At 43.8% G+C, this 12,944-nt stretch overlaps 1 protein-coding gene across 9 annotated transcripts in view; it reads left to right on the plus strand.

Moving 5' to 3' along the window:
* Window positions 1-12,944, plus strand: part of ACO1 (aconitase 1) — a 60,228-nt gene that overhangs the window by 12,581 nt on the left and 34,703 nt on the right. For 3 of the 9 annotated variants that reach the window (XM_070590252.1, XM_070590254.1, XM_008519040.2), the window contains exons 3-6: window positions 7,978-8,083; window positions 9,239-9,357; window positions 10,431-10,599; window positions 11,903-12,040. In XM_070590252.1, coding sequence (XP_070446353.1) covers window positions 9,261-9,357; window positions 10,431-10,599; window positions 11,903-12,040 — 404 coding nt within the window. In that variant the 5' untranslated portion in view covers window positions 7,978-8,083; window positions 9,239-9,260. Of the gene's footprint in view, window positions 1-3,955; window positions 4,176-7,977; window positions 8,138-9,238; window positions 9,358-10,430; window positions 10,600-11,902; window positions 12,041-12,944 lie in introns of those variants that run through there. The other 6 variants (XM_008519039.2, XM_070590250.1, XM_070590249.1 and 3 more) reach the window with 3 other exon arrangements.

Here is a 12,944-nt window from a genome sequence, read left to right on the forward strand (position 1 = left end):
GAGACCTGAAGAGGTGACTCTTATTTTATCTGACCATTGGCATTTAGCTAAAGTCATTGGACAACTCCCAACAGCTCTACCAGTCAGGCTGTGCCAAATAAGCATCTTCGTGTGGCATTGCCTGTCAGCTGAGAGTACAGGCCGAGACAGTCTTCCAGCAGCAGTGATGGGTTAGCGGTGTCCTGCCCTACCCTGTACACGGTCACCTTCACAAAGCTCATCTGCAAGATTGCTGCCTGGGCTTGCAGGTTCCCTCCAGGTTACAGATAGCAAAGCTCACTGACCCTAGTGGGGATTTGCTCAGGAGTTAAGCTCATCGGTCACTTACCTGCAATCAAACTAGATTTGCAATGCGCCCAAGCATGGGTTCTGATTGCAGAGCAGGTTGTAGGGCTGACTTCATGTGAAAAGGAGGCTTGCAGACTGCAAATCTCAGGATGAGACAGAGGCCAGGGCAGTCCTTGCCTCTGCGGGGTTACAGAGCTGAGTCTCAGCCACATTAATAGCACAGTCAAGTCCTTCGGAGATGAGAACATTTGGTCACCAGAGGCCATCTTAGTGTCACTCAGTTTGGCCTCTCTGGCAGGCAGACAATTTACAAAAGAAGAAATTGAGGTGTCTAACAGACAGATGGAAAAGTATTTACCTTCACTAGCAATTAAAGAGATGCCCAAGATTAGCTTTTTAATCTCTCGATTGAGCAAATGGTAAAACAAATTATGTTGCCTGGTGTAGGCACCTCCATTCGCCGCTTCAGAAAAGGGTCATAAAACCGGTTCAGCCTGTCCCGGGCGGTCTGGTGATGGGAAACGAAATGGAGATATGCAAATTCTTCCACCCAGCTGTCCTCCTTCTAGGAACTGAAAGCTAAGAATTTATTTTAAGGAAATGGATTAAGGATCTACTCAAAGAAGTGTGTACAAAAGATTGCAGCGTTGTCTGAATGTTAATACTTGGAAACAACCCAAGTATTTTAATAGTAAGAGATTTAAGTAAATTATTATGTATCTCAATGATAGATTTTTTATGGTTAGGTAAAAGTGATATAAAATATCACGGTGGCCCTATAAAGATGTTTGTGGTCTATTGCTGACTGAAGAAAGCGATTTGCAAAACAATGTGAGATCTAATCCATTTTTTTTAAGAAATCCAAATACGTTTAAAAGCCACGTTACAGGCAGCTGCAAACCATGCTATTTCAGATGACTGGTGTTTTCTTCCTTTTGTTCGCCTGCGTTTTCTAAGGCTCCTACACTGAGCACCTGCTTCTTAGTGTAATATTCTCACCGCCGAAGATGTGGTTCAGCTATAAGTTTGGTATCCTGCTGGGACTGCGGGGGGTGTGGGGGAGAAGTGTGAGCAAAGACTCACAGGAAGTGGGGTGAGTGAGGAAGAAGGCTGGAGGGTGGTGAGAAGGAGCGGGTCCAGCTTGAATTGACGTGTTTGGTTGGTGTAAGCTACGGAGCTGTCCGTCTAAAGTTAAATATGAACCATCTCTTCAGAACCATCTCACGTCATTGGTGGATAATGAAGGACGTATTTTGGGAGCAAAGTGGGTTTATCTAAAGAGTAATAGTCACAAATTTACTTTTAAATAAATCCTCATCAGATATTATTAAAGAAAGAACTGTGCATTGTAGTTCCAGGAAGGTCTTTCAAAAGACTTTGCCAAAAATGTCAAGTTCTCGTTTTATAGAGACACTGTTGCTTCCCATAGGGAATATCCTCTATCGATACTTATGTACGAATTGAAAATGATTTCTCCAACTTTTTAAAAAGTAAGTAATAAATGAATGTGTGCTTACAGAAAATAGAATATGGATTCAATTCAGAGGTATGTAACATAAAAAGTTAAAGCCCCCTCTTTATGCAATGTTTTCTTCTACTTAGGGACAATCATCGTTAACTTTATAGCATTCTTTTTTGTATTCATTTGCGTATACAGTGGGGTGTGTGTGTATGAATGAATTTACACTAATAGTCTTGAAGTTTTTTGACTTAGATTCTAGTATATATATTATTCTGCAACTTTTTCTATTTCACTTATATCACTGAATGTGAGTCTTTGCTCACATTTCTTATGTTAGATCTGAGTAAAGAATTGTATGTTTGATATTTATAGTGATAAAATTGATTTAGCTTTACTCCTCTGCCTCTCTTGGAATAAACTAGTCACCCAGGGCAGATTGTTAAAACTTAACCGTAAGTTGTTTTCCCAAAGTTTAGCTGTTACTCAGTTCTCTGGAATTCTGAACTACCTGGAAGTTTCAGTAAATGATTATAGAACTAACTCACAAAAACACTAAAAGTGTTTTCATATTCTTTGCATAAATACCCAGAAATGGAATAGCTGGATCATATGGTTTTTTTTATTTTTAATGTTTTGATAAATCTACGTACTGTTTTCCGTAGTGGCTGCATCAGTTTGCATTCCCACCAGCAGTGTATGAGGGTTCCCTTTTCTCTACATCCTCTCCAACACTTGCTATTTTTTGTCTTTTTATTAATAGCCATTCTGACAGGCATGAGGTGATATCTGATTGTAGTTTTGATTCGTATTTCCCTGATAGTTAATGATGTTGAAATCTTTTCATATGCCTGTTGGCCATCTGTATATCTTCTTTGGAAAAAATGTCTGTTCAGATCCTTTAGCCATTTTTTGATCTGGTTGTTCATTTTTATGTTGTCAAGTTGTATGAGTTCTTTGTATATTTTGGAAATTAACCCCTAATCTGATAGATGATTTGCAAATATTTTCTCCCAGTTGGTGGGTTGTCTTTTTCTTTTGTTGATGGTTTCCTTTGCTGTGCAGATGCTTTTCAGTTTAATGTAGTCCCCCTTGTTTATTTTTTCTTTTGTTTTACTTGCCTGAGGAGACGTGGTATTCAGAAAGATGCTGCTAAGACTGATGTCAAAGAGCATACTGCCTTTGTTTTCTTCTAGGAGTTTTGTGGTTTCAGGTCTTACATTCAAGTCTTTAATCCATTTTAAGTTAATTTTATGTATGGTGTAAGATAGTGGTCTACTTTTTTTTGCACATGGCTGTCCAGCTTTCCCAACACTATTTATTGAAGAGACTTTTCTTTCTCCCTTGTATGTTCTTGGCTCACTTGTCAAAGATTAGCTGTTCACAGATGTGTGGTTTTACAATGCAGTCTATACGGAGGCAAAAATGATATTTATATGATATTTAAATATTTAAAATATAATGATGTAACACCTGAAATTGATACAATGTTATAAAACCAATGTGACCTCAGTAAAATAATTGAGTCAAAAAATAAAAAAAGAAGTGCCAGAAGACGGTGATATGCTTAAGTGGGACTTTTTCAACTCTACTTTTGAAGGATTTTAAGCATTTTTTTTTCCCCTTGCTGGAAATTTTACTTTTCATTGGAGGGAGAATCAGCTGTATTTTCTTCCTGGTTCACCACCAACACGTCCTGTGACCCCAAGCAGTCAGTCACTTTCTTTTTCAGGGCCTCTGTTTCCTCAGCCGGGAATGCTACATGATCTCTAAGTTTTTGCAGAAGGCTCAACACTCTCTGATTCTGGCTCATTGCTGCCTTAGCATCGAAGGTCAAGGTGTCCCGAGGGCGTGGTGATGGGGTAATGCCGCGTGCAGTGTATGTACACGTGAAGGTGCCTCTCCACGTCTCCTGTAGAGCTCCTCAATTGAGGCCAAAGGTCACTTGGCAGCAAGACTGTTTGTGGTTGCGGGAGAACCCCAGCTCTGAACTCCTCCACCTTTTCGCTGGGAGCATGGTTCATTTGTTAAATCTGATCTGCCTGCCTGTCCCTAATAGTTGGTATTTTTAGTGATTTATTTTAAAAATCTAGTGTTCAGCACTCCTTCCCCACCCCCTCTCTTCCATGCACAAAGTGTACCTATGGGGATCATGACATTATACAAGTCACCCAGCTGGTATTTCAGGACGGGTTAGCTTTGAAAGACACTGTTTCTCTACCAAATAACTCTCTTGACTTTCAGAATGTGAATTAGGTGCGGTGAAGGGTTCCAGATACAGTACAAGTGTCTCTATTTGGATTCCTTTTGTGCAAGAGCTGTTCACATGTCCTACTGGATGAAGAAGGGGACACAGAGAAGGGTCCACGGAGAAGGGTCCACAGTGCTAACATTCTGAAAGCAAGCATGCGGGAAGGACAGGTTCTGGGTGAGCTCCAACCGTGCTGCTCAGAGGATATCACTTCCCCTTCTTTCCTTCCTTTCTTTTTTTTTAAATTTCTTTTCCTTTTTCCTTTTCCTTTGCCTCCATGTAGAACTATCTTATTCTGTGGAACAGAAAAGGCAGCACGTGGACATATTTCCGTGTATACTAACTCTTCCCCCTTCCAGAAAAGAAAAAACTAGGATAATACTCCACCCTCTCATAAAAAGCCCACACTGACTCTCTCTGCTTGTTGCTCTCTTTTATTAGTATTGAATGGGGGTAGATAAAAGAGAAAAAAGGCAGGAACGAAGCAGCGGGAAGGGAGCATGGGGGTCAAGACAGGGAATTGAAACAGTGGGGTCTGGGGGAGTAGGCAGGGCTCCCTGGGCCGTTGGTGGGGTTCCCAGACAAAACCCAGGTCTTGGGATGATTTTGGAGTCTGCAGGACCCATGGTGATACTCAAGGTTTGGCAATGGGGTAGGATTCTGGCCAGAGTAGGGCAGACCTGGGAAGCATTCACAATGCCTCAATTCTGCTTTGCATCTGGACTGTTCTGAAGCACCCTCCTTGGGACGCAGTTGTTTTTGGCTTTCTCTTGAGAAGACCAAAGCACTGGTAACTCCTGAAAGGGAGTTTGAGACAAGAGCGACAGTCCGAGTGAACCTTGGAGTGGCTCAATTTCCAGAGCCTTCCAGGCTTTCTATGGAGGGGCTGTTTCCCAACTCCCAAGCAAAACCAGTACTGATTGCCAAAACACAGCTGCTGTTGCTTTCCAGTGACCTGTGGTTCAGTAACAAGTGGCAGGGGACATGTGACAGTCAATGCCTGGCTCCCACCCAGGTGCAGAGTGACCCATGGAGAGAAGTAACAGCAACTCCAGTATTCAGAGCTGAGTCTTACACAAGGATTTCTCATATGCCTGAGTCTCCTCCAGCTTTTACTATCTCTGGGGGTCGGTGGTGACCTCCAGCCAGCATCATCTTCAGAAAGACGTTGCTGCACATGGAGAGACGGGCGTGGGGCAGGTGGAAAGAGCTAGAATTCAACATCCAGCTGCACCTCTTACCAGCTGTATGCCCTTAGGCAAGTTTTCCCATCCCTCTGAGCTGCAGTTTCCTTAGATGTCAGATGGGAATAATGATAGGCTTTGCCTTGGGGCGAGAGTTGCCAGAGTTAGGAGAAGATGGTATCGAGCTCTTGGCATGGTCTGGTACTCAGTAATTAGTAACTGGTTCCTCTTTCCTCTGACTTCTACAAGTAGAATTTGCTTCATTATCTAGTGACATTAGACAGTTACCTGGTCCCCAAGGGCAGGGGAGGCACACAGTAGAGCTTTCCATCAGCATTTTCTACGGGAGCCACATTGGTCACTAGATCCATCCTGAAATACCAGCTGGATTTGTAGGGTGGTGGGCATTGTGGGAGGCTTCCGAAATGATGCCCAGGGCATTTGTGAGCTATGGAGAAGTAAACTGACACATTTCCTGCTCCCCGCATAACGGCAAATATGGGTACAAGTTGCAAGTGGCTTAGCCATAGAATTTTGGCAAACTTGGGGCACCTAGCTGCTTTAGGGCCTGACACAGAGATCGGGATGATTCAGAGACTGAAGACTTTCTTTTGGGGGGGCGAGAGGGGTAAGGAAGATTAGCCTTGAGCTAACATCTGTGCCAGTGCCAATCTTCCCCTATTTTGTACGTGGGATGCCTGCACAGCATGGCTGATGAGTGGAGTAGGTCCACACCCAGGATCCGCACCCATGAACCCCGGGCCACCGAAGCAGAGCGTGCAGAACTTTAAGCACTCGACCACAGGCCAGCCCTGACTTAAGACTTTTTAAAGATGTCAATGAGCCGCCTTGCCCCGTTCTGCAAAGGCGTCCCACCACCTCCCCTGGCTGCAGAGAATCTGAACTGTCCTACAGCCTGTTAGGAGCCACTTCAGCTGATCCATTTTCCAGGCAGGCTGAACAGCCGTTTTCCTGTTGAGTTGCTACGGTTGGGGTTGGAAAAGTGAATTGTAGGGGCAGTGGCATCGGTGACAAACCAAAGGGAGAGTAACATTGTTGCCTTTTAAATTTACATCCTCTTCAGAATTCCAGGCAGTGGGATTGTTAGTCTCATCTTCTGAGCCACAGGTCTGTAAACTTCTCCTTCTGCAGGCAGGCGGGCATGTTTCTTACTAGACGGTGTGTTTCTAGGTTTCTCCTCCTGACTGGCCCCTTCTTGAGTAGAGATGAATGACAGGTCTCTTGGATTTGTGTGGCACTCCATCATATGTGCAGTCTCCCCTCAAAAACTAAAGCTACAGTCTCCAACCCCCTCCCCCCGCAGCAGTCCTGACGTCCTTCAACCCTCCGCACCTGGAGTTCAGTTGGGCTCCTTCTCCCCTTTCACGATCCCCTGTTCACTCAGCAGCCATTTGCTCTACATTTCGTCTCCTCAGCCTGTAAGCCGTCTACCTCTTCTTTTCTGTTTCAGCTTCCTCCATCCCATTGCCCTCTCTGGTTCCCTCTCCGCTGCTCCCTTTCCGTGCTTTCCTACCTGAGTTTTCTCTCTCTGGTTACCCTGCCGTTCCTCCAGTTCGAAGCATCCGCCAGGCGAGGTTGGACACAAATGGGAAGCTGGTGGTCCACCGGTCAGATAGGGCCCCCCGGCGTGTTCAGCTTGGCCATCATGCTGCAGACCCACACAGTGGTTTAGAAAAATTTAGTTAGCAACATTTATAAATCACCCAGACGTTCATATAGAAATCCAGACGACCAGCCTCGCCTGAAAAGCCAGATGACCTATTTGCACCGCTGGGTGGGCATTCCCGCGTGCAGCCCACGGCTGGAGCCAGTGGCCCTGCCCCTTAGACAGCAAACGCTGCTCAGGCCGCTGCTCCCTGTGCAGCCTGCTTACCTTGTCTGGTCCCTTCCTGACCCGCGGAGGCATTTTGGTTGTGATTCCCTCCCCTTTCAGACGTGCACCTTCCAGAGTGATGCGGGGTCGGTGAGCCGAAGAGTCGAAAGAAAGATTTCTTGGACTCTCAAGGTCTGGCAGTAGTGCTCTTTTATTTAGAGAATAGTATGGAATAGCATGGGGACAGGACCCATGGGCAGTCAGAGCTGCTGCTGCAATGTGTTGAGGGTCAGGGCTAAATTTATAAGGCATGGGTACGTGATTTATTTTTACTGGAAAAAGAAAAGATGATGTAAAAAGTCATTAAATGGTTTCAGTGCAGATGGGGTCTGGTTATTGTGTGGTCATATAACTTGAGATATGAATCTGGTCATATAGATCGGCATGTAGGCCAGGATGCCGTGGGCTTCTCTACCTAGGGCAGCCTTGATCCACATCACAGAGTACCTCACTGCCCCCTGAATTAGGAGGCATGAGTTCCTCACCCAGCGCTCCACAGTGTCCAGCAATAATTCTCAAACCGGACAAGCGTTAGAAACCCCTGGGAGATTACAGACTGTGATCCCTGCCACCTCCCCAGTCGATTCTGCCTCAGCAGCTCAGGGGTGAGGCTCAGGAATCTGTATTTTTAACGAGAGATCCCGAGTAATTCTAGTGCAAGTGGTCTAGAGCACGTGCTTTTGTAAACACAGTTACGGTGTGTTCCCCTGCCCCTTGCTAGCCTTTTTTCAGTTTCAGTTCCAGAATTTCTAGAGAAGGAAGTCGATTGGCCCAGATTGGGTCAGATTCCTTCCCTCTCCACCACCAGTCCCCGAGCGACTCGGGGAAAAGCAGGTCCCAGCAGCAAGGGCGGCGGGCAGACAGCCTCACCTGCCTCTGTGTTCTCCTGTGCCCCTTACAGGTGTCTGGCTTGTCCTGCTGCCTGCCACATGGGTCACTCCAGGAAGGCGGGGGCTGCTTCTGAATCGACGCCTCTCCCCAGAGCCACCCAGCACTGCAGAGCGGATGTACAAATATCTATTTCTTTTAAACTTTTAACCAGCTTTCAAAAGGTTATATGTGTACGTGTTTAAAAATGCAAACAACATGGAAGGATGCACAATGAGATCTGAGTCTTCCTCCCAGTCTTGACTTCGAGTCCCCTTTCTGTCCCTCTTTAAGGAACCAGTCCTTTTTGTGTCTTGGTGAAGATAAGATACTGGCCATCTGTGGAGACAAGGCCCACTGTAACTTTTTATCCCACAAACCCCCAAAATATGTTGAATATTTAAATATTTACTCAGAAATGCCCTGGATGAAGTAGAGAGAAGTTGTTATTCTTACCTAAAAGTTAAGACTTTGGGGGAAGGATTGATTAATGGATTTTTGCTCAAGGGGTCGGACTTGAGAGCTGGTCTTCTGACCCCACTGCACTGTGTTTTTCTCTCAGTTGTGGTAGTGAAGTTGTTTGAAATCGCTGTTTATCTGTGTGGTGCAGGCCAGGAACAGTGTTCTGCCTGTTCACCGCTTGTAATTTATGAAAAGATTCACAAGAAGTCCTGCCCAGAGCTGTGGGAGAGGGTCCCCTCCAGACTTATCTGGGGAGTTTGGGCCTTTATGCCGACACAAGGTACCTGAAAGATGTGAACACACCATTGCTACCATGTGCGAAAGTGAATCAGGAAGACTTCTCACTCACACAGTTATTTAAAATGGTGCACAGACTGTTACAACAGAAAACAGCTGCTTTCAGGTCCCCCTTCCAGAGTCCACGTTTTACACAATTTCCTAATGTCGCCTGCTATGGACCTCCTACCTCCCATCAAGCAAGATGTGAGTCCAGCTCACAGGTCTGTTCCTATATTCAGGATTTACCATGACACACATCCTTCCTTTCCCTTCTTCCTACATCTCATCAGTAGAAGAATGCTGGAAAGTTGTCAGAAATAAGACAAAAGAAATTTGAGATTTTATGCTTTCTTGAGAGGTAAATTCTCACTTTCACAGTGGCTTCACAGGAGCCCATTTTATTCGCTAAGAATATCATTCTTGTATTCAAGATATTTGAATCCCCTACTTTGAAATTGGAGGAGTGCCATAATTGTGAAAGAGGGAAAACGCTTACCAGAATAAATGAGGTCCAGGTTTGAGAGTAGAAATTAAATGTTCTCTTTCCTTTTCAGAGACACGAGGCCAGCGGGAATCATGAGCAACCCATTTGCACACCTTGCTGAACCCTTGGATCCTGCACAACCAGAAAAGAAATTCTTCAACTTGAATAAATTGAAGGATTCAAGATATGGTAGGCACATGGCTCTATGCTGTACTGGCTCTGACAGCAACTGGCATCTCACTTGCTTGATAATTAAGCCATGTAATTAACTAGCCTGTAGGAGAGTTGGAAGAGGAAGTGGTCGAGAAGGGCTGAATGGTCTTGGATTAAGCACACAAACACACCAACTCACACACACCCACCTTTCTTACACTGCTCATTTTTAAGTAGATAATAATGATCATATTCGTGTAACATTCGTATAACACTTTATAGTATAGAGAGTGTTTGTACATATGTATTATATCATTTAATCTACATAACAACCATATGAGGTCATGTTTATAAAATGTAAGAAGTCAGGAGGAAGCAGAGGTCCACAGAGGAGCAAAGACATGAGAAAATAATGACCACGTGGGAGGCAGAAGAGGATGAAAACACATCTTTTTATTCCAAATCCTATGCTTTTCTACTTTTGTACTCTTATCTTTTCCAGATAATATTGGTGAATAATTTTCAAATTTCAGGATGGAACATTTCTTTTATAAATAAACAAAATACTTTTTATGAATTACCATTGTTTTACCCTAGAAACCCCAGTTACCAGTGGCCATACTAGATGGAACTTTGGTTTTTATTTCCTTTGGAAGATGTACATGACTTTGATCTTCATTACAATAATTATAAAGGAGTTACTTTCTCATTTCTCAAACACTAGTTTTTGTATAAAGTAGTGTGTGTGTGTATGTTACTTGGTAACACATAATACAGCAGCTATCTGGACTGATTTCTTTCATGATGTCTTAAGGAAAGCTCTGCAACAGGAATCCAAGGCAAGGCACCCATTCGTTATGAAAGCATTAACTGTGGTATTTTACTTTTGCCCAGTCTGTGGGTACTTTCTAGAACTGAATGTCTCTAAACCCATTCAGTATCCTTATATTTTAAACTGTTGAGATCAGTTTAAGTTTACCCTCTTTCCCTGTTGGAAGACTAGTCTCATGCCTAGTATCAAGTTCACGTAGACTGGCTTTAAAGAGCTCTTATAATCAAGTGCCTTATGGTTTTTGTTTGTCTTGTTACGCTTTCTCCTTTACTCCTAGGACGCTTACCGTTTTCTATCAGAGTTCTCCTGGAGGCAGCCGTTCGGAACTGTGATCAATTTTTGGTCAAGAAAAATGACATTGAAAATATCCTAGATTGGAATGTCACGCAGCACAAGAACATAGAAGTACCATTCAAGCCTGCCCGCGTCATCCTGCAGGACTTTACGTGAGCCTGACATCACTTCACTCTCCTTTTCACTGCCTCCCCTCTCAGCCTTTAAAGAAAGCACAACACACACCATGACTGTATCGTTTATCACCCAATATCCAGACACTTTTGAAAACAAAAGAGAGCTCGTATCCTTGGCAGCAAGAGATTGCCTCAGACAAATCCACATTTTCCAATGGCAAAGGCCATTGTCTTTGGTCTTGAAGATCCTGGTTCTGAGTACCCTAGCTCAAGCTGAAAGAAACAGCACAGAGTGGAGCTATCACAGAATCTTTTCTCCCCAAGTCCTATCACCCAAGGAGCCAGATTTCAAACAGCTGTCGTCAGAAGGTAGCTGTGTTGTCCCCTGCGGGGAGAAGATGCGTAGTTCACAAGGCCTGACCTGTCACCATTAAGCCTCAGCTTACATCCTGCTCTTCCCAGGAATCTTTGCTCCATCACAGCCTCTTTTTTTGAGACACAAACTTTCCGCTTTAAAATGTAATTTTATTCCTTCTAGAGACCAAACTTCATTTTTCTTGAGGAAGATCACCTAATTTTATCCTCTAATATAATGAAAAGGAAGTCTTCACTTAATATGAATTTGATTCACAGCCTACTTTTCTAAGTTATATCATAAAAAACTAACTTAAATTTTCTCTGAAGTTGAAGGTGTCACCCATCTGTCACCTGCAGGTCTTTGTCACCTCACTCTGTGGTGGGAAATAGTCATAGCAAGAAAATGCTCCAGAGTTTTTAAGTGCCAGCTTTCCCACAGTATCTCTATTTAGACCCTATTCATTATTAAGTTTTGGGTTTTGGGGGGGGTTTTTTTTCTTGGTTTTTGGTTTTTTTCGTGAGGGAGATTTCCTCTGAGCTAACATCTGTTGCCAATCTTCCTCTTTTTTGCTTGAGGAAGATTGTCTCTGAGCTAACATCTGTGCTCTGTTTTATATGTGGGACACAGCATGGCTTGATGAGCAGTGTGTAGGTCCATGCCCAGCATCTGAACCAGTGAACCTTGGGCCACAGAAGTAGGGTGCGCAAACTTAACCACTATGCCACCAGGCCGGCCTCTTGTTAACTTTAATGCAGTGATGAAGATGCGTACAAAGAAACCACTCAGTCATGGCACTTACTGCCTACATGATGTCTGCTCAGGGAAATGTGCTTAGAAACATTCACTTGTCTAAGTCATCCATTCTTAGCTCCACTGATGAGACAGTCCCATTGCCAATATCAGCAATGGAGGCAAAAGCTAAACATTTCAGTTACACATGTTTAACAGATTTGTTTTCTGCTCAATTCTCTCTTTTCTTAGGGGTGTGCCAGCTGTGGTAGACTTTGCTGCCATGCGTGATGCTGTGAAAAAGTTAGGAGGAGACCCAGAGAAAATAAACCCTGTCTGTCCTGCTGATCTTGTGATTGATCATTCCATCCAGGTTGATTTCAACAGAAGGTGAGAGATTAAGATGAATACCTGGCTTTTTTGCTTTGTGCAAAATCTTGGAGTACAAGTCTTTTGTGTGTGTGTGTACGTAGCTAAATAAAAGAGGAAAATCTTTAAAAGCTATATTCAGGAAAACTCAAACTTAATATATATTTTCCAGTGAAGACTTTTTTGGGTCGGGGCGGTGAACTTTTAAAACAGTTTTTTTTTATTTTTTTTTTTACTTCTTGGGCGGGAGCAACCTGTGTTTAAATCTCGCTTGAAGTCTGGGTGAAAAACACATAAATTTTTGCCATGAGAGCTTGTCAAGACAAATATGTGTTTGACTTTGAAAGAGTTTGGGGTTTTTTTAACTCCTGGAGCCTTATTCCTTTTTTGATCCCCAGTAACCATTTCATGTCTAGCTAACTCTTCGTCTCCATGTGGGTTTCCATATTGCCTATCCCTTTTTTTCCCTTGCTCCTTCTTCTGTTGTTTACAGTATCTGCTTCTCTTTTCCTGCCAAAATCCTACCAATAACTCTAAAATCTTAGAGACAGTCGACAATAAAAATTTATCTCTTACACATCTACAAGTTGGTTGGGAGGTCGACTGATCTAGACTGAGGGCAGTCAGTGCCACAGTGGCTGGGGTAACTGTTTACACTGCCCTGCTCATCCACTGGGCAGCTGGCACACCTCCGGTCCAGGTGTGTTTCTTTTGGGGCTCAGGCTGAAGGAGAAAGCAGCTATCTAGTGATTACAGAGGCCCAAGAGGGCAAGAGGGCCATCTCTCTTGAGGCCTAGAACAGGACTGGCATAGGATCACTTCCGTTCACAATGATATTAATCAAAGCAAAGTCACACAGTCAAACAAACTGTCAGGGGACAGGGAGGGCACTCCGTCTCTTATAGAAGTGACTGCAAGGTTACAC

This window comes from Equus przewalskii, chromosome 22 (genome assembly GCF_037783145.1).
Source record: "Equus przewalskii isolate Varuska chromosome 22, EquPr2, whole genome shotgun sequence".
In the NCBI taxonomy this organism is placed as follows: Eukaryota; Metazoa; Chordata; class Mammalia; order Perissodactyla; family Equidae; genus Equus; species Equus przewalskii.